The 27,453-nt window shown below is 43.3% G+C and overlaps 1 protein-coding gene across 16 annotated transcripts in view; it reads left to right on the top strand.

The window, feature by feature from the left end:
- ZBTB38 (zinc finger and BTB domain containing 38) overlaps nt 1-25,320 on the top strand; it is a 77,535-nt gene extending 52,215 nt beyond the window's left edge. For 8 of the 16 annotated variants that reach the window (XM_043474251.1, XM_043474241.1, XM_043474238.1 and 5 more), the window contains one exon: nt 18,439-25,320. In XM_043474251.1, the coding sequence (XP_043330186.1) occupies nt 18,439-22,050 (3,612 nt within the window). In that variant the 3' untranslated portion in view covers nt 22,051-25,320. Of the gene's footprint in view, nt 1-8,560; nt 8,686-9,310; nt 9,732-18,438 lie in introns of those variants that run through there. The other 8 variants (XM_043474247.1, XM_043474242.1, XM_043474249.1 and 5 more) reach the window with 3 other exon arrangements.
- The last annotated feature ends 2,133 nt before the right edge of the window (nt 25,321-27,453 follow it).

The raw sequence follows: 27,453 nt of genomic DNA, 5'->3' as shown, positions 1-27,453 counted from the left end.
AGGAGCCCCAGGCCCCTTCCCTCTGGCCTCCCTCTCCCATATCCTGTGTCCAGCCCCACCTCTCCTGGTCCAGGACTCTGCTTTGTCCCCTCTCCTTCTTGCTGGCCTTGATTGCCACTCAGAGCATCACTTGCCCTGTTGTGCTTCAAGGCCCCCTTCTCCACAAGTTGAGGATGGAACAGATTGAAGGTGTATAGGGAACGGAGCACTGGGGCTGAAAAATGCTTTGCCTTCCCCAGCCCTGACTTCTAATAATGGTGAGACTGGCCATCTGGTTGTTCTTGGTATTTCTGTATGTGAAGAAACTGAGTGATAATCTTATTCAGAGCTAAGATGATGGTTGAGAGCAGTGTTGCTCAATGCCTTTACCAGGCTGAAAAGAGCGACCTGTGGCCCTGAAGAGGCCACTCGGCGGGTAGCAGCTCTCCCCGGTTGTTGAGAACCCAACCTCTTTTTCTCTGCTTATTCTTCATAGTTGGGTTGGTAGAAATATGTGTAATAGGCATGCAGGGCTCCCCCAAATAGCAGAATCACTGATTTTGCACCTGTTAACACATAGTTACTGGCTTTATTGATACTATATTATGATACATGTACCTGTTCTTTCAAAGTGTTCTTTTAATTACATTACTATACCCATATTAACAGACTTCCCTGGTGGCTCAGACAGTAAGGAATCTGCCTGTAATGCAGGAGACCCAGGTTCTATCCCTAGGTCAGGAATATCCCCCGGAGAAGGAAATGGCAACCCACTCCAGTATTCTTGCCTGGAGAATTCCATGGACAGAGGAGCCTGGTGGGCTACAGTCCATGGGGTCACAAAGAGTCGGACAAGACTGAGCGACTAACACACAGTATGTTACCCACAGTCCCTTATTTTGCTGAGTATTTATTTTTGTACTTCCTTTCCACAAGTATGTTTTTCTAACTTCCCTACTTTCAGGGTCAGCCTGACCTGAGTCCCATAACTCCTGCCTGTCCGGCCCGCCAGAGCTAAGTTGCCCAGGCTCCCTGGAAGCCCTTGAAGCCGGGGACTCTCCAGGCCACTCATTGCTCCACTTCAGCCCCAGGGAAATCCCCACTTACAAAATGACCCCCTGCTTCCAACACCCTTTCAACCAACAGGCGTTAAATTGGTTGCTATTATCATAATGAGATGAGCTAAAGAAAAGAGTTGCTGGGATTGTTTTGTTTTCTGGAATTTTCATGGAAAATTATCAGGGTGTAAAAGAGCAATAGACTGAGATACTACGGTTTATCTGGATTGTCCCTTCTAATCCTATTAAGAACTAAGTTGCACTATTTTATCCATTTTATAGATTAAAAAAAAAAAAAGCCCAAGTCTTGAGATGCTAATTAACTTGTTTAAATTCATGCAGCTACTAAGTGGCAGGACTGGAGTTTGAGCCCAGGAGTGTGTAAGCAGGGGCTCTGCTCTGCCCTCTGAGGATAAAGATGACTCCACAGGAGAAGAAAGGACAGCTCGGGGACCGAGAAAAAGAAAGCTTGGAACAAATGGCTCGTTCTGACAGTTGTCAAAAATTTTAATCAGGGAATTCAATAGCAGCTTGAACCAAAATCCAGAATCAGCACATAAATGTGCAAAACCCCAGATCAAACCCAGATTTTCAAAAAAAATTTCACTGAATCAGCCACAATCTAATGAATCCATTAAACTGAGACATAAACTAAAAAGACTTTTAAATGAAAAATCCAGAACATCAAAATGTTCTCTAAAATAAATCATAACCAAACTGCTGTTATTAGGTTCCTAGTTTAAAGTGAGAGAGAGGAGGTCTTAAGACTTTACCCTTGCAAAAATCCCCTTGGTGTGAGGGCAGAGGAGCAAATGTGGTCTGCCAAGAGACTAAAGAGATAGGAGAGATGATGAAGGGAAGGAAGGCTTTCTTATGAAATAAAAGAATTTCACCATATAAAACAAACATGTGGGACTTCCCCTACAGTCCAGTGGTTAAAACTCCATGCTTCCACTGCAGGGGATGTGGGTTCAATCCCTGGTTGGAGAACTTAGATCCTATGTGCCAAATGGCCAAGAAATAAAACAAGCACATGATCCAATAAACGACCAGTACCAGGCCTTGTTTTTATAGCCAAAAGTTGAGTGGCCTTCTGACTTAAAAAGACAAGTGCACACAAAATAAATGTGTAGATTGTTTGTCTTAAACACATTATTTTAGTTTCCTTCCTATCGAGCTTTTACTAATTGCTAAAAAAATTTGCTAACAGCCAACTTGAATAATTTTTATTTAAGATGCCAATGCTTTCTTCCATAGGTTTAGAAGTGCTAACATATGATGCAACTAAAGAAAAGAAAATCATTTTGATGATACTTGCAACTCAATGCCCACATACGGGCTAAGGCTCAGATGTAATAACTGCTTTTGACATTAGGAAGATGCTTAGTTGATGAGCCCCTCTAGGGTGGTAAGCACTGTGAGAAGGATGGGGGAACTCCGGGTACACAATGAAATAGAGTATTTGTCCCTACCGTTGAAGAATCTCACATTCCCTGTCTTTGGGGCCTGTGGTCAAGACTTGGTAATACTTGTTCCTACTGATATTTACCACTAATAATAATTAATTGGTAATAGTTATACTAATAATAGCTATTGTTTATTAAGCTTGACTTTGTGCCAGACATTAAGCCAACCACTTCATGGTTACTGTCATTTAATCTTCATTTTAACCTGATAAGATGCTATTATTAGCTCCATGTTGCACATGAAGAAGCTGAGGTGCAGAATAAGAAGCTTGCCCAAGGTCATAACCAGAACGTGATGAGAGCCAGACTTGACACTAGAGTTCAGCTTCTTAGCCACATTGCCAGACTGGACATGGTCTGCTGTATCCCACATTATTTTTCAGGAGAACCCTGCTTCATGAGTGGACTAATACAGTGTTCTGGGGTCCCTCAGCTCTCTTAGTCAGTAGCTTTAACTACCCCCCCTATACCCCTTCTGTGCCCACTTCTTGTGGTAGCCGCTTGTGTTATACTCAATAACTGGAGGGTGGTAGACATTTGATAAATATTACCTTGAAATGGAAGTGGACCAAAATGATAATGTTTATTTAATAGTGTCATCTATTACTCTGATGACTTTTTTAAAATGACATTTAAAAAAAAATTTTAAAAATTAAAAAAACTACTTATTTATTTAGCTGCCCCAGGTCTTAGTTGTGACATGCAGGGTCTTTGATCTTTGTGGCAGCATTTGAACTCTTAGTTGCAGCATGTGGGATCTATTTCCCCAAACAGGGATCAAGCCCGGGCCCCCTGCATTGGGAGCATGAGATCTGAGCCACTGGCCCACCAGGGAAGCCCCTGAATCTTACATTATTTAAAGAAAATAAATTAAAAGTAGAAATTTATGGAAAATTCTGAATTACCTGAAGTGTTCACTCCAGGGCCATCTGATAATCTGTATAGAATCATTGTGCATATGGGGGATACAGCCCCTTCTGGCAGGGGGATGGAGCCCTTAGTAGGGTACCTGCCTGGGGCCAAGCAAACTGTGGGCAGGCTATGAGTCCCCCCAAGACCCCCACCCCACAGCATACCATAGGGCATAACCTGTCCCCTTGTAGGTGGTGCCCCGCTCACATCCAGGCTACCAATTGCTAAGCGCCCACACACTGGTTGGTAGGCTGGGGTCATGAGCATAGGAGCTTTTGATACCAGGAAAAGCTAAGTGCTTCATTTTTTGGTGCTCCAAACGTAGAGTGGAGAGTGTAGTTTTTGAGTCATCCTGCTCAGGTTTTAATCCCAGCTTTGCTGCTCACTAACTAAATGACCTTGGTCAAATTACACAGCCTCTCTCATCTCAGTTGTCTCATTTTCAAAATAAGGTTGCTGCGAGGCTTCCTCGGGACGGTGTGTACGGAGTGTGTAGAGCACTGCTGGGCTCAGAGACGTGCTCGTGTGGTGTTGGGGGCATAGCACGCGGCTGGCGTGTCTGGGCGAGCTTCCTCCTGTCCCGTGAATGAGTGGGGGACGCTGACACGCGTGTGCTGGAATGTCAATGTCACTTTAAAGCAGCTCTCAGGGAGGCTGCCCAGAGGGCCTCCAACACACACAGGAGGCAGTGACCTGATTCTTCAAAGGGCAGTTAGAAGTCGTGGGCCAGCTTGTGTGCACAACACACCTGGGTTACTTTCAGCAGGATGCAATACCCCCGCCTACCCAGATCCTGTTCCCGAAACAGATTCAGCATCAGCAGTGTCCCCTGGCTCCTGTTCTTTTTGAGATTCCACAGGTGAGTCCGATGGGCAAGTTCTGCATGGGACCACCACTGTAAGCTCACATTATAATGCCCCTTCCGTCTTACTGCTGGTTGCCTGATGGGCAAAGAGGGCTTGTGTATGCCTTTGGGGGTGGGTCACAGATGAGTGTACCAGGAAACACAATCATCCACGGTTATAGGACCCAGAAGCAGGCCACAGACCCAGCTGTGCTTCACTTAGCCCAGACCCTTCTTCTGATCAGCATATCATGAGAGGAGGCTGAGTGAGGGAAACGACCTTGGAAGGAACTGAAAAGTGGTTACAGAAAGTGGACACCCCTGGGAGTGCTTGCAGGGAGCAGAGATATGGAAATGGAGTCTTTATAAACACCCAACGCTGGACTTTATGCTGCACCCCCGTGTTGATAACTTTCAATTTTTAGCTTTTTTTTTTTTAAGTTAACTTTTAAAAGTTTGTTGCTAGTTCATCCAAGCACTCAGGAGACAAAGGCCAAATGCTTAGGGCTTAAAGACAAAATTCAACTGAGTACATTTTAAAGATCTTACTGGCTTTATTTAGTGATTCATGAGTCAGGCAGCATCCAATTTAGCAGACAGAATGGAGCTCCAAAGAGTTACACAAGGTGAGAGGTTTTATTGGCAGAAGGGAACAGAACAAGGAAATTATACTAGGCAAAAAGGTGGGTTGGTTATTGCAAGGTTCCTTTCCTTATAGGGCATGACAGGAATTGTCAGGCAGATTACCTAACTAATGCTTATCAGTCTATTCCAGATTTAAGCTGATATCTAGTTTAGGATTGCATTGCAGAGAGAGCCAAAACTCTTAAGTAAGTTCCAGTTTGATGACATGGGGCATAGCATAAGCAGCTCCATTTTGGGCCTGTTGTTTTGTCTTTAACAGAACAAAGCATGTCATTAGAGCTTAAAGAAATACTCTTTTCCTTTCTTTGAGCCCAAGGAATAATAGTAAGCAGTTTTTTGGTGCTTCAGAGCTGTGTTTCGTTGTTTTAACTTGTGTGAGCAGTAATAACTGTGGCAGTGGACAGCCCTTGCTTGTCTACCCAGCTCCAGTTTTAGACCGGCAGAGTTGATTTTGTGTGTGTGTGTTTTGTTTTTCCTTTTACAGTGTCAGACTTTTTGATTTCTTAATGTTCAACCTTTTAGTATCGGTGACAAGTAGTAGGGCAATTTGTGTTGACCTAACTCTGGATCCAGAAAGCCTGGTTAACAGTGCCAGGTATGATGGGCTCTAGAGAGCTTATTGTCTGGGTGTTTTTTGTTTTTTCATTTACTTCATAAAAGTTTATCAGTGTGTTATATGCTAAATGTGGTGCTGAGAGCTAGAGGAAACTGTGGTAGATAGTGGTAAATAGTTTCAGCCTTCACAGAATTCATACTCTTATGGTAAAGCACACATTTATCAAATAATACATAACTACAACCACAGTGCATGTGTGCATGCTAAGTCGTTTCAGTCGTGTCTGATTCTTGGTGAGCCTATGTACTGTAGCCCTCCAGGCTCTTCTGTCCATGGGATTCTCCAGGCAAGAATATGGGAGTGGGTTGCCATGCCATCCTCCAGGGGATCTTCCCTACCCAGGGATCAAGAATGTGTTTCCTGCGTTGCAGGAGGATTCTTTACCACTAGCTCCACCTGGGAAGCTTATAACCATAGTATATACTGTGAAAGAAGAGTATGCTGAAGAATATAGCACAGGTAAACCTGATTGAGGGGTAATGGGTTGTTGGATAGAGACCAGGATAGGCTGCTGCCTGGGCTGGAAAGGCATTCTTGGCTTCAGAAGCCGCATGTGCAAAGGCCCCGAGATGGGAAGATCCTCGGCATATTCAAGGAACAGAAGGAGGGCTGGTGAGGGTTAGAGTGGCAGGAAATGAGGTAAAATCACAGAGACCTTCTAAGCCTTGGTAAAGATACTGGAATTTGGGTTTAGGGTTCTAAGGAGCCTCACTAACCGTGTCTCAGCTCCATATTGGCCAGGAGATTCTTTTCACTGTCATGGAAAGGCTCCCTCCCAAAGGCGGCCCATCCCACAGCTTCTCTTCTCCTAACCCTCCCCTGGTGCTTCATCGCCTTGGTTCTCATGCTTTATCCCGACTGACAGGCCGCCAGCCTGAGTCTCATGATCCCTGAGATTGTATCATCCACAGGCCTGTAATGAAAGGATAAGTCTAAATACTCAAGTGGGGGGTGGCAGGAGGCACATGAAAACTCATCTTCCTGATGGATTCAGTCCACATCCTTGGACTGAATTGGCAACAAACTTTTAAAAATCGACTTTTCTTTTTTAATACTAAAAATCTTAAGTTGGCTACATGTGAGTGTGGTGTAACAGCCTTGGCTGTTTAGTAAATTCTGGGCTGTGGGGCAGACACTGACTGATTGTGTGTTCAGCTGGCACCTTGCAATTGCCTTGTGTCCCATTACAGTACACCCGGGGAAGCCGTGAGAGGTCCCAGGCCTGAGGCTCATCCTCTGGCAATGCGCAGGTTGCCCTGGTAACTCCCATCCATGGTCACGGGTCGGCTTGCCTGAGCTCCAGTCCTCAGCTGGTTTTTCGGGGGACCCCTGTGGCACACTCTGCTTCATGTCAGGCTGCGTTTTTCAGTGACTTCTGGGTGTGGGGCCCAGGCTACCCCCCGAGCAGCCCTAGCTCTTGGAGTCCACCCGGGTCTGTTCCCTGCCTCGGGCTTTTCAGGGGTGAGCCTGCACCACCCGCCTGCAGCTTGGACTTGGTGCAGAGCCATCTTGTGCTCGGAGATGGCGAGTCAGCTGCTCCGACTTCCCTCCGGCTCTGTGCCCATGCGTGATGCAGTAGCCTGCAGAGGGGGGCTGGGTACTGCGCGCATCAGCAGTTACCACTCTGCTGTGAGCAGGGCAGTGCCCTGGGTTCCGTTTCCAATCTGTACCGTGGGCCTGAGATTAGCAGCTTCCGTGTGGTGAGCACTGACTCTGTTCATGCATTTAACCCTGAGTTGGTAGTGGTGTCTCCATTTTATGTGTCTGCCTCACGGGATTATGAAGGGGATTGAATAGATTAATATGTGAAGTGTTTTACAACCTGAAATGTATCAGATGAAAGCAGTTTTATTCAAAATTGATTGGGAAAATTCACGTAGATGAACCTTGTAATTCGAAGTATATACAGTGCCTGTCCATACATAATGCTGATTTAGGACTGTGTAACTGTTTATAGTACAGATCATTCATTTAGTACATGAATATTTTGAGGACTTGCGATGTATCAGGCACTGTTTTAGGTGCCTAAGATACATCAGTGCAGAAAATCAGAGATTTCTGTCCTCATGATGCTTAAATTTCTAGCAGGCGGATGGACAGTCAATAATGAATAAATTCTGCAGTGTATGGGGATGCTGTGAGTGCTGTGGAAAAGAAAAAGCAGAGCAGATAAGTGGGGTCAGGAGTGTAGGTGGCTCTTTCATCAGGGTGAGTCTCTGCTTTCAAATAGTTTCCAAGTGTCCACCGTGCCCTGTGGCCTGGAGACACAGCCGTGAACGGGACGAACAAGGTCCTTTCCCTCCTGGAGTTTACTTTCTGGCAGACACAGTGGACAGCAAACAAGCAGGCAAATACTTGTGATAATTGTAGGTTGAAGTATGTAGCGTGAAGGTGATGTGAGGGCAAGTAGAGGCGGGAGCAGATAGAGAGATGGGGTGGGCCCTCAGAGTTGCCATTTGAGTTGGGCCTAAAGCAGGGGTGAGCCAGCCCCCTGGGCAGGACTGGAACTGGACTGGGAGAGAGTGGCAGCGAAGGGAGAGTGTGAGCAGAGGGGGACCCGTGGACAGTGCAGGGCCTCACAGGCCGCAGCGAGGGATCTTCATTCCACCCGAACATCTGGGGACAGCCACTGAAGGGCTCTAGGCAGGGCCTGACTTGATCTCCTTTGTGCAGTTAAAAGACCACCCTGCGCATTGCATGCCTAAGTGGTTCTGTTCATAGTCACAGGCGCGCAGGACAGGACGTCCCAGCAGAACTGGGACTCAGTCCTCAAGCTGATTCTCACCCGTGTTCTTTGAAGCCCTGCTGTGTGCTGAGCGCTGTGTGTGGTGCTTTTCATGTGCATTACCTGGTTCATTCCTCTCTGCCCAGGTTCTGGTTCATCCAGGAAGAGTCCATGCAAACTGTGATTCATTGTCTTGCAGGAGTCCCTAGAAAGCTGGGGTGCAGGGAGCTAGGGGTGGAGAACAAGGGTGCAATGGCAGGTGGATTTAGATAGTTTTAACACCACGCAACAGTCGGTCTCTGTCCTTTTTTTTAGGATAACCCATCTTGCAATGAGCAGGAAGCTCATTTTTGCTCAGAAGCCAGAATGTATAATAGTTCTTCCCTCCATCCTCCCTGACAGGTCACAGTCAACCGAGAGGAACGGGGCTATTCAATCAGGTAGGCCTTTAAGAAAATGGTATTTGGCTTTTGAAACCAACTGTAGATCATACGCTCACCCGTAAAATGAGAAGTTCCAGGGGATGGGACCCCTGTCCTGGTCATTCTGGTAACTCAGTTCCCACAGCATTCAGAGTTTTAAAATTGCTTTTCACATTAGCACCTCTGAATGTCAGTGGAATTTGGTAGGACAAGAAACGGACACAGCACTTCAGGGCTTTAGAGATAAGAGTCTCCAAGTACATTTGCTAGCTTTCTTAAGCAAACGGGTGTCCGGGCAAGCTCAATCGTGAGATGAACCCAAGGGCTACCTGCTGTAAACACTGCTGTGTTTCAAAAAGGATTTAAAAAAAAAAGAAACAAAGGACCTTTTCCCCCTTTCATCTTTCCAAACAAGCAACCTGAAATATTTAACCGGGCACATTGCATCACTCGTTTATCTGATAATACTTGTTCTCACAATCTATATGCACGCAACTACAAGTCTGGAGACCAAATGTTTACCTTTTCACAACAATATATTCAAGAAAGGTGGCTCAAGCCAAGCTTCCTCCCTGTTGAGTGGACTCCAGCAATTCCCTGATGTTACCTTTTCCAACCACCTGAATTTCAGATGAAAAACAAACCTCCCTTGTCATGCTACACCTTCTTGAATCTGATAGCTTAAATGCATGAAAGTCTGATAAATGTCGCTCTTCTCTGCTCCTTTTGGGCTGCATTTAGAAGGCAACGTGAGAGGATTTTCCTTTTCTTAGACGTAGCTGAACTCCATAAAGGGCTTCTGTTTTGTAATCTGTTTCCGAGATCTGATGCATGTGTTTCTAAGACCCCGTCACGTGAGGAGGTCTGACGTAGTCACCCAACGTGACTGTGAGAAAAGGCACTGCAAAGATGTGTGTGGGATGTGGACCCGGATCACCGAAGTGGTGTCCTTTGTCAGAACACTTTGCGCAGAGAATAGCAGGTCCATGCAGTAGATTCTACTTCAATATGGGCCTTGCGCTGGCCCCAAATAGACTGTGAATTTGACTTGTGCGTGATTCCAGGTCAGTATCCTAATACAGTGTGTTCTTTTTTTAGTTCGGTTTTATTTCTAAGTGTCTTTTTATAGAAGCACGGCAGTAGAAAGAGGAGAAAGTTGCTCGGTTGATTCAGTTTCATTACTGTGTACGTTGGGAATTGAGTGGCCAAGGTGCTGCGAGAGGGCTCCTGGCCTTTTCCTCTGATCAGAAGATACAGAAAAATGGGATTCAGTCTGGCCCTGGAGTGTGGCCTTGAGTAAGTGACTTCAAGTTCTCGCTAAGAATGCAGACTGGACAGGATTACTTCACTCTCCATCTGTGATGTCTTAAAGACTTGCTAATAAAAGTATACCAGATTTTATTAACAAGCTCTATAAAGTTACATAATAGTTACACTGGTTAAACAATTTAAAGAGGTTTTTCAAGATTTTCTTTTTTTTTTGGTTTACGTAGGGAGAGTTAAAATTTTTATGGAAACTCTCATTTTAAGTTTTTGACTTCTCTGTGCTTTAGTAAAATTGCCTTGTCTACCTGGGGAAGGGAAGATTTAATTAGGCTGGAAATACTAGGCTGCTCAGATCATTGCCAAGAATTGTTTTCAAGTTCAAACCCAGAACAGGTATCCAGGATATAATGGGAGGGGGCTAATTTAGTAGATGAATGAATAAACTCTAAGGGCAAACAGAATGCTATGACCAAGCCAGCCTTTGAGACTTGAAGGCAAAGATTCAAGCAATGATAGGTTGTACAAACAATATAGGCAGCAAATCGAGGAGCAGTTTTTACCTGAGTGTAGTGTGAAGGGACTATTGGCCCAACTGCTTTTACAGCCATGCTCACGCTCAAGTGATAGGTAGCAGTCACTTCAGGCTTGGAAAATTAAAGACAGCTGTAAAGCGTGTGTATCTGTGTGACCGTGGGTGTGTCTATCTGTTTCTCTGTGCCTTGGCTTCTCCTGACTCCTGGGTATTTATGCTTTGTATTTTAGCACACTTTGAATCATTTAGTCTTACATGTGATTCATTTTATTGAGTGAAATAATTTCTGAGTCGTCTATTTAAGTATGATTTTGAATATTTTCTTACTGCTTAAAGCAGTGGTTCTCAAACTTTTTATTCCCAGGACCCCCTTACATTCTTATACATCTTTAAGGACCCAAAGAGCTTTTGTTTATCTGAGTTACATTCAAAATTTTAAACGAGAATTTAAAAACTATTTCTTAACTTGCAAAAATTGACTATGGTAAACCCAATTACATGGTAAAATGATACACTTTTATTTTTAAAATAACTATTTTCTAAAGCAAAAATTAGTGAGAAGAGTGGTGTTATTTTTTGCAAATATGGTTGACCCTTGAACAACACAGGAGTTAGATAGAACACAGACTCTGCACTGGGTCAAAAATCCACAAAATCTCCCTTCCTCTATATCCCTTCCTCCAGTTCTGCATCTGTGGGTTCAGCCAACCGTGGATCATGTAGCACTGTAGTACATATTTAGTGGAAAAAATCTGTGTACAAGTGGATCTAAGCAGTTCAAACCTGTACTATTCAAAGGTATACTATATCTTTACTACCTGACTTAATAGAAAGATAGCTGGATTTTCAAATCTGCTTCTGGATTCAGCTGCAATATGTTGTTTTAGGAACTATATGAAAAAAATTCAGCCTCACACAGCTAGGTAATCGGAAAAGGGAAGTTTTTTTTTTTCTTAAATAACCTTTTTAGTTAATTGTGGATATTCTTTGATGCTACTCCAGTATCTACCAGTAGGACCTTCTTAAAGGTTAATTGCAACATGGAATCCATATCAGTGAACTTTCTGTAGTTTTTTACATGTAAATACATGGCTCTCTCTTATACCTTTTAGCTCATGCATGATTTTTTTTTGGTAATATGCATTGGTCATTTGGAAAATATTGGTTACTGAGCCATGTATATCTTCCAAATTCATTACTCAGTATCCAAAAATCATTTTCGTTAACGTCACCACCAACATCATCAGAAAAGTCATTATGTATTGAGGAGTGTTGAGCTCATTGTGGTAGATACAAGTTTTCCAAAATTCTGTTTTTTGCTCCAGTCTGATTTTATTACTGGCAACAAGATGGCTGCTTCCTTGAAATGACAGACTCACTTATTTCATTTTCAAGAAAATGTTTGCCTGAGTACCCATATCTGAATAGCTATGGCTTATCTTATCAGTAATTTTTTTCAAGTAAAAATGATGTTCCATGAAAAAAAATTGGTAAGTTTGACTCAGAGCTCTAGGAAACACCAATGCTTTTTCTCAAGGCAGCCATCATTTTTCATCATGCAGCAGATGTGTTTTGTGTGTCCTTCCGATTTTACACACAGTAATAGAAAGATGTATATTCAAGGGTCCACATTTAATAAAATGATTAATTACTCCTTAATCCGAGTGTTACGGAAATTTTCCCCATCTTTGGTTTTGTACTGTTAGTGCACATGTTCACACGGTAAAAAAGACACATGACATCTTAGTGTGGTTATGAAAATAGTTTTGACCTCAAGAACTTGCTGAAAGGGTCTTGGGAGACCCAGAGATCCATGAAATATACTTTGAGAACCCTCCAGGTTACAAGGAAGCTAGGGGGAAAAAAAAAAAGAACAGGAATTTATTTTTATTTTCCTAGTAATTTTGCTTTCTCTCGAGTAGAATTTGGGTTCACCCAGGTCTGATTTTTGAAGCTTTAAATCAGGTAGCTTTCTAAGAACAATATGTTATTTAAGCCATTTGCTGCTCAGGGCCTGAGGAGCTAATGCCTCTCTGCTCCCTTACTGTCAGAATCAACAATGCATTGGTACCAAGACTGTCCCTAAACTCAAGGAGCAAATAGGAAAGATAGAAATGTGGACAAATGCACAATATTGCATGCGACAATAAAGATTGGAACCCCAGACTAGAAATTCATGAGGAGGGAGGCTGACCGAAGGAGATGTCACCTGAGATGAGTAAATTATAGGAATTGCCAGGCAGAGGAGCTAAGGGTGAAGACAGAAGAGCCTCAAGAGGAAATGCAGTTTTTCTTCTAAAGCTTCATACAGGCAGAATGTAGAAGTCTTTCTGAGTTATGAGACGAGGACTCATGTAGGGAGTGCGTGAATTGTGTGTGTTGTGCATATACTGGAGTGGAATTGAGGAGCCCAGCGTCGGTGAGGGGCCTTCTGCTTTGTACCTTAATCTGCTTCTGTACTGTTTGCATATTTTACCATCAACATAGATTTTTTTTTTTAAATTTTTTAATACTAGTTAACTCTAAAAGTAAGTGAAGAAGTCATTTTAGGTGGGGTGGGATGAATTGAGAGATTAGCATTAATAGATTTACACTATTGATATTATGTGTAATATATAGATAACTGATGAGAACCTATTGTACAGCCAGAGAACTCAGGGCTCTGTGGTGACCTAAAGAGGAAGGAAATCCAGAAAAGAGGGGATAAATGTAAACATACAGCTGGTTCACTTTGCTGAATAGTAGAAAGTAGCACAACATTGTAAAGCAACTATACTCCAATAAAAATTAATTTTAAACAAGAAAAGTCATTATTAATCATCAAAAGCATCTTAAGTGCCCATCCTTACGTAATATGAATGTATTATATAAGGTTGGAATAATGCAGGAGACAAAGGCAGCAGCAGATTCTACATATGCTAATTAGGTAGAATTTCCCAATGGCCCTGGTATGAAGTATAATTATTAAGTATGTTTATCATATATTTATAAAATTCTTAAAAGCAATTTAAATACTTATGAAGTATACTTTATCTCAATGTACACATGTAATTATAACTATAATGTAGAATTTTATATTTAGTTTATATAGATATGTATATTTTTTAATATATATAAATAGAGGATGACCCTTCATCCTCCTTTCCCAGGATATAGTCCCCATGTATACCTGTTTATCTGGCACAGTTATTAGCTGTATCCCCTTCTCTCTCTCAAGTGTCTTCTTGTTTTAGATGCCGAATTATACATTCATCATATTTATTGTGCTTATAAAATCTGTTTCCACTAGCACATGTTCATATATTCATATAATCGTAGATCTATTGGTATGTGCATGTGGATATATATGTATGTGTATTTGTGTGTTTATAAGGTGTATGTTAAAAGCTTTACAGCTAAAAAACAAACTCAAGAAAATAGTAACATAAATCAGATGATCACAGTTATCTAATTACAGATTGATTTATTGGTTTAAAATATTGGCTCACCAAAAATTTTGTAACAATAACATTTTTCATGCTTATTTATTCCATTCTGGTGATACTGCTGAAAATAATGGATATATTATACGAAACTTGCTTTTTAGTACATGTTTCAGAATATTACATATAAATTTAATCTCATCTGCTTTCCAGCTTCTATTTCTTTTTCTGAAGTCTGCTCTGGGCTTTCCATTGGCAAGAACTCCTAAGACTTCTGTTTTCACTTACTCTCGATGAAGAAATATAGCAGAAGAGATCAGTTTATTTTTTTTTTTTAAGTCAAAGGATACTATTTTTGGTGGGAATGACTGCCTCCCCCCTGAACTCATTTAAGTCTGAATTCGAGTTTTAGGGATATCCTTAAAGTAAGGATGACTGTTCAAAACTCTGGGTCCAATCACCACCAGACCAGCTGAAGGGGCCAGGCTGGGCTTGGTGCTGAGAGAAGCCGCTTGGCAGGGAGTGCTTGGAAAGGTAGCGGGTGCATGCAGGTGACAGGGACGCAGGGACACGGCTGCTCGGTCGCCAGGCAGGCAGCAGCCCCATTGTTGTCCAGTCTTCCTGTTTCTCAAGAGAAGATAAATGGATTTTTATGTTAAATCTTACTGTTCTTTGACATCAGCTTTCCCCCCCCCCTCCCAAAAACATGGTCCAGATGCCACGTGGGTCAACCACCACTGGTTAGGGACCAGCTGTGTTTGAGGCCCACAGTGGGTCCCCTCTGGTCTTCAGACTTCAAACTCAGTTGCACATTGGACATGTAGAATATGATTTGAAATTGCATCTTCGACAACTGTCACTGCCTTTTCACCTTGCATTGATGGATTTGGTTGCTTTGTTCTAAACTGTGACATGGGCTCCTTGATTACAAGCTTCTTGAGGGCATGAAACTCAACTGTGCCTCATTCCGACTGAACTTCGTGTTCCTCAGCTTTGTCCCCTTCAGCAGGCAGAGCTGAAGTCAGCGTCACCTGTCCCCGAAAGGGGGTTTGGCGAGGCTTTCCTGCCTTCCCTCACCCCTGCCCCAGGGCCACTCCCCCCTACTCTTTGTCCCAGCACTCCCGATCCTGCACGTTCACTGGGAATCTTGGCTTTACAGCATCATGTGACCACGTCTTACCTTCCCTGCTATACTGCAGACCTTTGGGGGCAGAATTTTTGTTTCTGTAAAAAAACAAAATTGCTGGATTTTGCTGGATTTTAGTGTCAGCTCCCAGACCTGGTTCTGGCTGGTGGATAAAAACCGTGTGAATATCCTCTGAGACGATTTTCCAGTGTTTACTCGTGTGCCTTTCAAATTTGTTATCACAGGGACAAATAGGACGTTCCTTATTCGCTAAATACGGTACAAAAATATATATAGGGTCCAGGGTCTCACCCCAGCTGTTCCAAATGAGAATCTCAGCAGGGGCGGAGTAGGGGGACTCTATAAATTCTGTACTATATTAAAGCTTCCCAGGTGATTCAGATGCATAGCCAGGTTCGAGAACTTCTATCCCAAAGCATAAAGTAGGTATTCAGTAAATCTCTGTTCCAGGGAGAAATGAACTCTTGTCTTCCTATAGCACTCAGCCAATATTCAAGAAATAATGGTCAAGAGAGTAAATTCTGAATTCACATACTAACGCTCCCCATCTCACCTTCTTAGGTGGGGCTGAGGCCATCTACTCCTTCCCAGGTTCTTACACTGTCTGGGGTAGATGGATTAATTCTGACCTGGACTAGAGGACGGTCTGACTAGCTGGTTTGCAACCAGCTGGCCTCCCTCTAATCATCTCCGTGTGCTGAAGCCTCAGTGATCCTGAGTGACTTAACTCAAATCTGATGATAACTTTTAATGATAACTAGTACTTACAATATAAAACTTGCTGTGGGGAGTCCACTAGAGCCTGTTATGATCTGGTCTGACCATTTCAAGCTTCCCAGGTGGTGCTAGTGGTAAAAAATCCACCTGCCAACGCAGGAGACACAGGGTTTGAGTCCTGGGTCGGGAAGATGCCCTGGAGGAGGAAATAGCAACCCACTCCAGTATTCTTGCCTGAAAAATCCAATGGACAGAGGAGGCTAGCGGGCTGCAATCCATAGGGCCGAAAAGAGTCAGACATGACTGAGCAACTGAGCACACACAACCCTTCCAAACAGGAGAAAAAGATACGAGAAGGGAGAGAAAGTAGATCTCCCAGGGGCCTAGAAAAGAGGGACCTCACGGAAGACCAAAGAGCCACCTGTGAAGTAGGTAGGACATTGATCTGTAAGCCAGTGAAGGATAGACTCTGGCAATCCATTCAGGGATGACCCTTTCTCTCTTCAGGGGTGCAGAGGGGGCCATAAAGATTCCTTTTTATTTAATTTTATTTAAAGACTTAGTCCCCCACATCCCTGGAAAAGATTCATGGAACATTACAGGTAAAGGCAGGTAAAACAAGAGTAGAAGAGCTATCACTAAATAAAGTGAGACAGTGGTCACAGCAGAAACCCAGGCTCACGGTGTCTACAACAGTCGATGGTAAACGTTAGTTCTAAGCTTCCTCATTTCGAGAATTAAGAGAGAAACGTGGTGAGTGCATTGTTCTCATTATCTGGATAATGGAGAATTTGTTAGTAGAAATGCACTTTTTCCAGTGGCTGAATGAAATAAAAGAGGTTATCAAATGGATTCGTGTATAAAGGACACTAACATAATAGGCACAGCTCATAATTGCTTTACAAAAAGGTAAAAGAGAGGCTTTATGTGGCCATCTGGTCTTTCCGACTGAATGAATGCCATGAGCTAAATGTTATACTCCAGTGCTAGGAAGACATGGCCACTGGGGGCTAAAGAGCGGCAAGCTGTATGGGCTTTCTGGACATCACTTGATCAGAGAGACTTGATGAACAGCAGCTGAGTAGTATGTCTTTTAGACCAGAGCGGGTATTTTGGCCAGGGCACTACAGTTAAGTGCAGGAGTGACCTCTTAGTATATAGTAAAATTAGTTTGGTGAGTTGCTGTTAGCATTTTTTAAGTGAAAGATAATAGAACAGGACGGACGGCATCACACCTCTAAAGGGAAGGTTTTAGTTTCACTTTTGTCTCGGGTCCCTATGCACTGTGTATTTTTTACTGTAGGTAGCTATGAAAGCTGGTGCTTTGGACTGTCCCTCACTAGAATAGTAGTGGGTAGGCTCTGGCCAACCCAGGCTCATTATAGAACATAGAGAGTAATAAGACCTGAGTACAACAGGAGTGGGATCCTCAGACCAGAACAAGAGCCGCCATGCCTTTAAATTGTGCTAATTTAAGAACCTGTGACTAGACAGTATTATAAACTCAGAAACATACTTCCCTGGTTCTGTGTTTTGTTTCCATTTTGGTTGCCTTTAGTACCTTGCAGAGTTATTTTTGAACATCCCAGTCTACTATGGCTATGATAAAAGGGAAATCAGAGGAATGAGATGAGTCCCCATAAGGGCCAGTAGTGCAGAGGGCAGGGGGCCCCTGGTGGTCAGACTCAGTCATGCAGACCAAGACTTCTCTGAGACCCTTCAGAGCCACAAATGAGGAATGATTCCTCCAGTTCCTTCTTCTTCCCTGAGCAGCCAATAACTTTAGTTACAGATACTGCTTGCTTTGGCTTCCCCAGTGGCTCAGCAGTAAAGCCTCCACCTGCAATGCAGGAGACTCTGGGTGGGGAAGATCCTCTGGAGCAGAAAAGTGCAACCCACTCCAGTATTCTTGCCTGGGAAATCCCATGGACAGAGGAACATGGTGGGCTACAGTCCTTGGGGTCACAAAGAGTCAGACACGACTGAGTGCACACACACACACGCTGCTTAGTTAAGGAAAACTTTTAAAAAATAATTTTCTTGCTTCATGAGCTAAATTGAAAATGAAAGTCACTCACTCAGTCGTGTCCGATTCTTTGTGACCCCATGGACTATATAGTCTATGGAATTCTCCAGGCTGGAGTACTGGAATGGGTAGCCTTTCCCTTCTCCAGGGGATCTTCCCAGCACAGGGATAGAACCCAGGTCTCCTGCATTGCAGGCTGTGTTTGGATCAAATCATTAGGGTGGATCATCAGAAATAGACAGGAGTTTTGTGATGGGACCATGACATTGCCTGATTCTAAGAATTCAACACAGCAGCCCTGAGTGATGATGAGACCCTTAACATTTATCGGGGAACCTTCTCCCCCCAAATTTGGACATGTATATGTAGCCTACAACTTTGGAGAAAGTCAGAGAAAAAGTTCTGGGAGGATTTCCAACTATAACAACTATGAGCAATGGTATGAGAAACAGGCTGGGGCAAGATAAAGATTAAGCTTCTAAGGTTGACTCCAAGTCTTTGGAGCAACAACAAGATGAGATTAAAAAGGAACAAAGACCACAAAACCCTGTATTTTCATACAAAAAATAAGTTTTTCAAAGAAATCAAAAATAGCCTATAGACCAAAGAGCTCCTCGTGGAAGGACCTTTATCTCTGACCACTTCTCTCCTCTTCTTTTAGATGACAGTCATGTCCCTTTCCAGGGACCTCAAGGACAACTTACACAGCGACACAGTGCTCTCCATCTTAAATGAACAGCGCATTCGGGGCATTTTGTGTGATGTCACCATCATTGTGGAAGACACCAAGTTTAAAGCCCACAGCAATGTCCTGGCTGCTTCAAGCCTTTATTTCAAAAACATCTTTTGGAGCCATACCATCTGTATTTCCAGCCACGTCCTGGAGCTGGATGATCTCAAAGCTGAAGTGTTTACAGAAATTCTCAATTATATCTACAGCTCCACAGTCGTCGTCAAGAGACAGGAAACTGTCACCGATCTCGCAGCTGCTGGGAAAAAGCTGGGAATATCCTTCTTGGAAGATCTTACTGATCGCAACTTCTCCAGTTCCCCGGGTCCCTATGTATTCTGCATTACCGAAAAGGGAGTGGTCAAGGAAGAAAAAAATGAAAAAAGGCATGAAGAACCAGCCATCACTAACGGGCCAAGGATAACAAATGCATTTTCCATCATTGAAACAGAAAACAGTAATAACATGTTCTCTCCACTGGACTTGAGAGCAAGTTTCAAAAAGGTCTCCGACTCCATGAGAAACACCAGCCTCTGCCTGGAGAGGACTGACGTCTGCCACGAGGTGGAGCCCGTGCGTACCCTCGCCGAGCACTCCTACGCCGTGTCTGCCGTGTCTTCCGTGGCTGAGGCTTACAGAAGCCAGCCTGCCCGGGAACAGGACAGCAGTTCACCTGCAAAAACAGGGAAGGAGAACGCCGAAGCTGTTGCAGCAAAACCGAAAACATGCCGAAAGCCAAAGACACCCTCCGTACCCCAGGAATCAGATTCCACTCCAGAAAATGTACCAGCCCCTCCAGCAAGCAACTTGGAGGTGCCTCAAGAAGAAACTCCACAGCCAGCTGCAGTTCTTTCCCTTTCAAAATCTCCCAGCCACAACGAAGGAGAGGTCCAATTTCCCAGGGCGGAGGAAAATAAATCCTCGGATGTCCCCGGGCCGCCAGCCGCTGAGGTGCCGCCCCTCGTTTACAACTGCAGCTGTTGTTCCAAATCTTTTGAGAGCAGCACTTTGCTCAGTGCCCACATGCAGCTTCACAAGCCGACCCAGGAGCCCTTGGTGTGCAAACACTGCAACAAGCAGTTCAGCACCCTCAACAGGCTGGACCGGCACGAGCAGATCTGCATGCGGTCAAGCCACATGCCCGTCCCTGGAGGGAATCAGCGCTTCTTAGAAAACTACCCCACCATTGGGCAGAATGGAAGTTCATTCACAGCTCCAGAACCTTTATTAGCTGAGAATAGGATTGGTGACTTTTCCAGTCCCGGGAGCACGCTGCCAGAAACAGAACACATGGTTAAATTTGTTAATGGGCAAATGCTCTATAGCTGCGTGGTGTGCAAACGCAGTTATGTGACTTTATCCAGCCTCCGAAGACATGCAAATGTTCACTCCTGGAGGAGAACATATCCTTGCCATTACTGCAACAAAGTGTTTGCTTTGGCTGAGTACAGGACAAGACATGAGATTTGGCACACAGGGGAAAGGCGGTATCAGTGCATTTTCTGTCTGGAGACGTTCATGACCTACTATATACTCAAAAACCACCAGAAGTCTTTCCATGCCATCGATCATAGACTTTCCATCAGTAAAAAAACGGCAAATGGAGGCTTGAAGCCTAGTGTCTATCCATATAAACTTTACAGGCTCCTGCCCATGAAATGCAAGAGGGCTCCTTACAAGAGCTACCGACATTCTTCCTATGAAAATGCTCGAGAAAACAGTCAGCTGAATGAGCCTGCACCTGGTCCCTATGTTATTCAGAATCCACACAGCTCTGAATTACCTACTCTGAATTTCCAGGACAGTGTAAACACCTTGACCAACAGTCCAGCCATCCCATTGGAAACACCAGCACGTCAGGACGTGCCCACTTCGGCCAGTACACAAAACGCAGAGGGCACCAAATGGGGCGAGAGGGGAGAGTTGAAAGTGGATCTGGACAATAACTTTTATTCCACAGAGGTGTCGGTTTCTTCCACTGAAAACGCTGTAAGTTCGGACCCCCGGGCAGGGGATGTGCCTGCTTTGGCTGTGAGTAGCGGCAGTGAGAACTCCACTTCTGTGATCAGCTACAGTGGCTCGGCCCCCTCGGTCATCGTGCACAGCAGCCAGTTTTCATCGGTGATAATGCACAGCAACGCCGTTGCTGCCATGACCAGCTGCAACCCCAGAGGAGCCCCTTCAGACCAGACTGTCAGTCAGACCCCCAAAGAGGATGGCAAGCCCACTGAGCCAGACAAAGTTGGGAGGGCCATCAGCAGACCCAAGAGCATGAAGGAGAAAAAGAAAGCTGGCCCATGTAACAGGGGAGAAATCCCAGAGGAGTCCAAATTCACTGCTGATCCTGGAGGCTCACTGGGCAAAAGTACAAATACCATGAAAGAAACGAGTAAAATTGAAACCTACATCGCAAAGCCCGCTCTCCCGGGAACCTCCACAAACAGCAACGTCGCGCCCCTTTGTCAAATAACGGTGAAAATCGGGAATGAAGCCATTGTGAAGAGGCACATCCTCGGCTCTAAACTGTTCTATAAGAGAGGGCGGAGACCCAAATACCAAACGCAGGAGGAGACGCTGCCCCAGGAGAGCGACCAGGAAGCCAACGGAGACAACCCTCTCGGGCTCTGCCAGTCCGAGTGCATGGAGATGAATGAGATGTTCGACGATGCCAGTGACCAGGATTCCACGGACAAACCGTGGCGCCCGTACTACAACTACAAACCCAAGAAGAAATCCAGACAGTTGAGAAAAATGAGGAAGGCCAACTGGAGGAAGGAACACGAAAACAGGAGCCCGAGCAGTAAGTGTAGATACCCGGCCGACCTGGACTGTGCGGTGGGCAAGGCTCCGCAGGAGAAGGCCTTCGAGGAAGAGGAAAACAAGGAGATGCCTAAGCTGCAGTGTGAACTCTGCGACGACGGAGACAAAGCCTCGGGGGCCGGGAGCCAAGGGAGGCCCCACCGGCATCTCACGGCCCGGCCTTACGCGTGCGAGCTCTGCGCCAAGCAGTTCCAGAGCCCCTCCACCCTCAAAATGCACATGCGGTGCCACACGGGAGAGAAGCCGTACCAGTGCAAGACCTGTGGCCGGTGCTTCTCTGTGCACGGCAACCTGCAGAAGCATGAGCGCATCCACCTGGGCGTGAAGGAGTTCATCTGTCAGTACTGCAACAAGGCCTTCACGTTGAACGAGACCCTCAAAATCCACGAAAGGATCCACACGGGAGAAAAACGATACCACTGTCAGTTCTGCTTTCAGAGTTTTTTGTATCTGTCCACGAAAAGGAATCATGAGCAGAGGCATATCAGGGAGCACAATGGGAAGGGCTATGCCTGCTTCCAGTGCCCCAAAATTTGCAAAACAGCTGCTGCCCTGGGAATGCACCAGAAGAAACACTTGTTCAAAAGCCCCAGTCAGCAGGAGAAAGCAGAAGGTGACACAGGCCACGAAAACTCCAGTCCCCTGGAGAATCCACATTTCGTTGATTCAGAAGGCACTGACCAAAAGGATAATGTACAAACCGTTGTTGATAATGTCCTTTGAATGGAGATACTTAGGGAAAAAAAAAAACCTTTGAGAATACAAGTTGGTGGGTTTGTTTTTTTTTTTTTTTTTTTTTTAGTTAGCTGTTTCTTTTGTTTCTGTTTAGTTTTGTTCACTTAACAGTTATGAAGGAGTGAAATGTAACAAAGAAAATCTCTTTTGTTCAAATTCCAGAAGAAGGATCCTAATATCCACTTTGGGTTTTAGCATTAACTTCATGCAAAGTATGCAAAAACAAAATAGCCGAATCTTCCAGTATCCCAAATGTCTTGTGAAAGTTTATGAAGTTCTCAGTTGTGATATTTTTGCCAGTGGGAGAAAAAAAGAGTTTAATTTTAGAGTAATTTAAAACTTTCTGGTGAGTGCTCATAGGAGCTGGCTGCTCAACTGTCTTTAGTAACGAGATATAAGGGTCAGATATCATGAAAATGTCACCTTCATAAATATGTTAAAAGGAAATGAGCTGTGACAGTCATTATTCTCATCCAGCTTCTGCAGTATTAAAAATTGTTTAAATTAATGGGTTCATATGAAATAATAGTATAGCTGAAAATACGTGTGAAATGAGTAACCCAAGTAGGACGTTCATATGTTATCTAGAACTACTTTTCTGCAACACAAACCTTGTAAAATACAGATACAAAGCACTATAACTTTTAACTGTCCATGTCCCCTGTAGTGAATTATAATGATGAGCAATAGATCTGCAAATAATGAGAACTGATGTAAAAATCAGTAGGAAGCATTTTGAGTACGACTTCAGAGCATGTGTATGCTTTTAGATGGAATGCTGTTCTCTTGAAGTTATGGCTGAGCTGTTACTAGAACCGGTCTTCTCAAGTCCCAAAAAACATAGGTCATGCCTTATCCACGGGGGAGAACCTTCCCAGAAGTTACTTGTGATTACCTGTACTGTGCTGTGTATTACTTTCTAGTGGCCTCACTTCAGAAATGAAAAAAGGTCAAATTCTTCTGAAACTCCCTGAAGTCTTCCATCCATCACAAGGCCATGGACGTGGAGGTCTTTCCAGATAGATTTAATCATTCTCAAGGGTTCAAGGAAAACCTGGCATCTCCTGGGCCACTGAAGGAGTGTCTTGGAAATTAAGTGCAAGGCACATGTATGGTGGTGAATTCCCAGGCACTTGAAAGTGACAGAAAGCCTAATCCCTACAGTTGTCAGCCTTCTTGGAAATCATGCAGCCCACGAGCATATACTATTTAAAAAATAAATAAAGGACAACAGAAATACACACACCCCTGTCCCACCCAATAATGACTTGAGTGGGTAGGAAGTGATGACCTTCCTTGCCTCAAATGGAGCTTTGTCTTTGGAGGGTGGAGAGATAGAATGTGGAGTGACAAGGTTCCGTGACTTACTTACATGCTTCAAAAACATATAGAATATATTCACAAGTCAGATGCCTTGTCTTCATGTTTGCAGACAGCTGAGACCCTGGTTCGATTCCTGGGTCGGGAAGATTTGCTGGAGAAGGGATAGGCTACCCATTCCAGTATTCTTGGGCTTCCCTTGTGGCTCAGCTGGTAAAGAATCCACCTGCAATGCAGGAGACCTGGGTTCGATCCCTGGGTTGGGAAGATCCCCTGGAGAAGGGAAAGGCTACCCACTCCAGTATTCTGGCCTGGAGAATTCCATGGACTGTATAGTCCATGGGGTTGCAGAGTTGGACGTGACTGAGCCACTTTCAGCCCCCTTGCTAAAAACCCACTTCCGTGTTTAATGTTCTTTTTCTTTGACCTGCACCACCAACACGGCCCTCAAAATCTAACCACCCTATAGGATATTCCGTCACATGGACTAGGTTCCTGGGAAGCTGGAAGTCATGATTCTTTAACTTTTTAAGCTGCCAGAATAGGAGGGAGAGAGAAAACATTCTTACCCATTTGATCACCAGAACACCAGTATGAGCAGAGTCTGGAACCCAGTTCAAGGATGACCTGCAGCCATTCATGTTCACAGGATTTGACAGCTGGAAACCCAAGATTACCCAAGGCTGCAAGGATACCATTGTGAAGAAATGGCTTGAAGAACTCCGGGTTCTCTCTTCAAGTGTTGTGATGTCTCCACAAAGAAGACTTCATATGGATTGGGGTGGACCAGAAAGCATCTAAACACCCAGAAAAGGACATAATCAAAGCTGATCTTTTTATACTGTAGTACTTTGCTGTTAAATAACCCTAATATTGTATTTGCATTTATCTTTTGTTCATCTACTTTCACTTACAAACAGTATTATGTAATAGAGGAAAATGGAAAAATGCAAATGAGTTCAACTTTATTTTATACATTGTATATATGTACACCTGAACCATTCATTTGGGTTTTGTTAAAGAGATAGTCACAAAGGGCTTATGCAAATCATTTTGAATTGATAATTAGAAAACTGAATAAGCAATCTTGTGATCTACCAGTTTGTTTTATCTCAATCAGGATTATGAATCAAGAATTACTGTGTATTTCAGTCATTTTGATTTGAAGTAACTCTAAATACAAAATGATTACATGTAATGATGTCTCCCAGCCCTTCCATGTGGATATTTTTTAAGTGGACTTGTATGCTAATAATTCTAGACCAAAGTAAATATGGCAGAATATTTATACATGAAAAAATAATTTTGCAAATATTTTCTATAATTGTATTATTCGTTTAAAATGTTGATAGCTTGTGTTAGTTTCAGGGAGGGGTGTATATTTTGATAAAAAATACTTGACTTTGTAATTCTGTATATTCTATACAATTTATAGCAGAGCCGTTTTAAGACAGCCTTGTCACATTTTTTGTTAATTGTGAAAATTTTATTCGAAGTGATGTTTATGCATTGAGTACATAATGACCAACTAGAGTTAAAGTAAGTGTGAACAGTGAAACATACTGTATGCTGTACAAGATATATTGTAACTTGCTGTTTTAGCATCTGTATTTTGGTTAGGAGATATTATTAAATGCAGATGTTAAGGGTTGGAAAAGTCTAATTTTATTTTTAGAACTAATGGATATAAATTTGTTTTTGCTTGATTAAAATAGCTTATTCTTATGTTGTCTCTTTTTAAACATTTTAGTGTTAATTCTTTTGTGCAGCCAAGCAGCAATTTCATTTGTATGAGTCACAGCGTTGTTTCACATATGATTCATTCAGTATATTTCTGTTTCCTTACTTGTTTACATTCCATGGTACCTGCTTACATGCTTAGGACTCAAATGGAATATGACATTAAAAAAAAAGCAGAATAAAAGAGACTGAAATCTTGTTATCATTTAGTGCTTTCGATAAGCCTGATATTATGATAAACCTGAGTGTTGGAAGTATTCTGCTCCAGTCATCCACAGAAAACAGATTTCACTTATTAACTACCAGATATTTGGCAACGTTCTTGCCACGATCTATCTCATTCAGTCTTTTCCCAGCGACCCTAGGAAATAGACTTCTTTATCTGCATTTTGTAAGTGACTTTGAGAAGATCCCACAGCCAGACAGCCAGGATCCTAACCCTTGTCTGCCTGACTCCAAAGCCCACGTTTTTGTTCCTTCTCTGCATCTTAGAGGGAAGTGCTTGATGTAAACTGAACAGAGAGTGAGGAAGAGACCTGACCAAGTAGTGCAGCTTGTGATGATAGCTGTCACATCCTCAGCTGTAAGGAGGCCGGAGTAGGGTCAGCTCCCCGGACTCAACTCTGATTCGCTTACTGAGGCCTCAATACTTTGGGCATTTGGTTGCTCTTATATTTGAGGATATTGCTCTATGAAGTCAGTTTGTAAACGTTTGTAAACTTTTTTTAATGTGGAGTGAAATTATGATTTAATGCTGTTGTAAACTAGCCATTTTTCACATAAAGAAAAAAATCTGTCCTGTCATCACAGATCATACTCCCAACCTCAGCTACTTATCTGCAGATACAGGCAGTTACTCACAATGGGAATTTGACAGGAGAGCCAGAGGCTCAGGCAATACAGCCCATCAGCAGCACGGGGAAAATAGCTCAAGTGTCCAGCCCTGATTGCTGGTCCACAGCATCAGTTTTGTGTTTGAATGGCAACCCAAACCAGATTCTCCAAAAATTCTATAACTACTATCTGCTAAAAGGAACTGTCTATCAAAACAGCAGAATTAATATTGAAAGAATTTGTAACAGTTGAGAAACTAGATTAAAACCATAAAAACAAATCACACAAAGCAGTCCTGTTTGTATATATTCTTTTTAAGATTTTTCTTGACATGTACCATTTTTTAAAAATCTGTATTGAATTTGTTACAGTATTGCTTCTGTTTTATGTTTTGGGTAGTTTTTTTTTTTTTTTTTTTTGCATCGAGGCATGTGAGATCTTAGCTCCGCGACCAGGGATCGAACTCACATGCCCTGCTTTGGAAGGTGAAGTCTTACCACTGAACTGCCAGGGAAGCCCGTTTAATGACTTCAGGTCTCTTTATCCTTATTGCTCACTTCCCTCTTTCTTATCTCCGATTGATTGATTTTGCTTCACTCCCTGTTCCCATCTATTCCTCTTTGCGGGGACAACAGTTCTCCCCATTTCAAGTTCTTTGTATCTGAGAACTCCTCAACTCACACCTGCATTGTGGCCTGTTAATCTAACCCCCTTTAGCTCCTCCTTTTCCTCTTCCCTCCCCAGTTTGCACCCTTTGATCCTGATTATTCAAGCAAGTGAGCAGATGAGTTGGTGTGCAATTTTTAACTAAACTCTCCAAATTTAGATCTGGAAAAACTGTTTATCGCAGAAATGGGATTACGTTTTTATTATTTCCTTCTTGACATCTGAGATACCAACTAATTCTATTTAGTATGTTTTACTGAGAAGTCAAGAGCATCTTTTTCAATAATTTTTAAGGTGATGACTTTCTGTGTAATTATATACTCAGTCATGTCCAACTGTGGCCCTATGAGCTGTAGTCCACCAGGCTCCTCGGTCCATGGAATTTTCCAGGCAAGAATACTGAAGTGAATTGCCACTCCCTTCTCCAGGGTATCTTCCCCCCAGGGATCAAACCTACATCTCCAGCATTGGCAAGATTCTTTACCACTAGCACCACCTGGGAATCATAGGAGTATTTAATTCCAGTTGCAAGACACTTCGTTATATTTAAAAGCTGTAACAGGCTAACTTATGAAGAATTTTATTTCATTTATTCAAAATAAGTTTAATTTTCAGTGTCCAGCATTTTGTCAAGGTTACGGCTAGAGAGAGATAAGAGGTAACTTGTGACTTCAAGGAATATGAAGCCAGGAAAGGAGGCAATAGATGATTACAAAATAAGCCCTGAGCTCCTAGGGACTCAGAACCAAAGCAGGGAGTGTTGGCACTGAGCTGGGGCTGACAGAGCCTGGGCTTCCTAGTGTGGGCAGGTCCAAGTAGAATTGATTAAAA

The sequence above is a fragment of the Cervus canadensis genome, chromosome 7 (assembly GCF_019320065.1).
Source record: "Cervus canadensis isolate Bull #8, Minnesota chromosome 7, ASM1932006v1, whole genome shotgun sequence".
Classification (NCBI taxonomy): Eukaryota; Metazoa; Chordata; class Mammalia; order Artiodactyla; family Cervidae; genus Cervus; species Cervus canadensis.
This window is presented reverse-complemented; position numbering and strand designations above follow the sequence as displayed.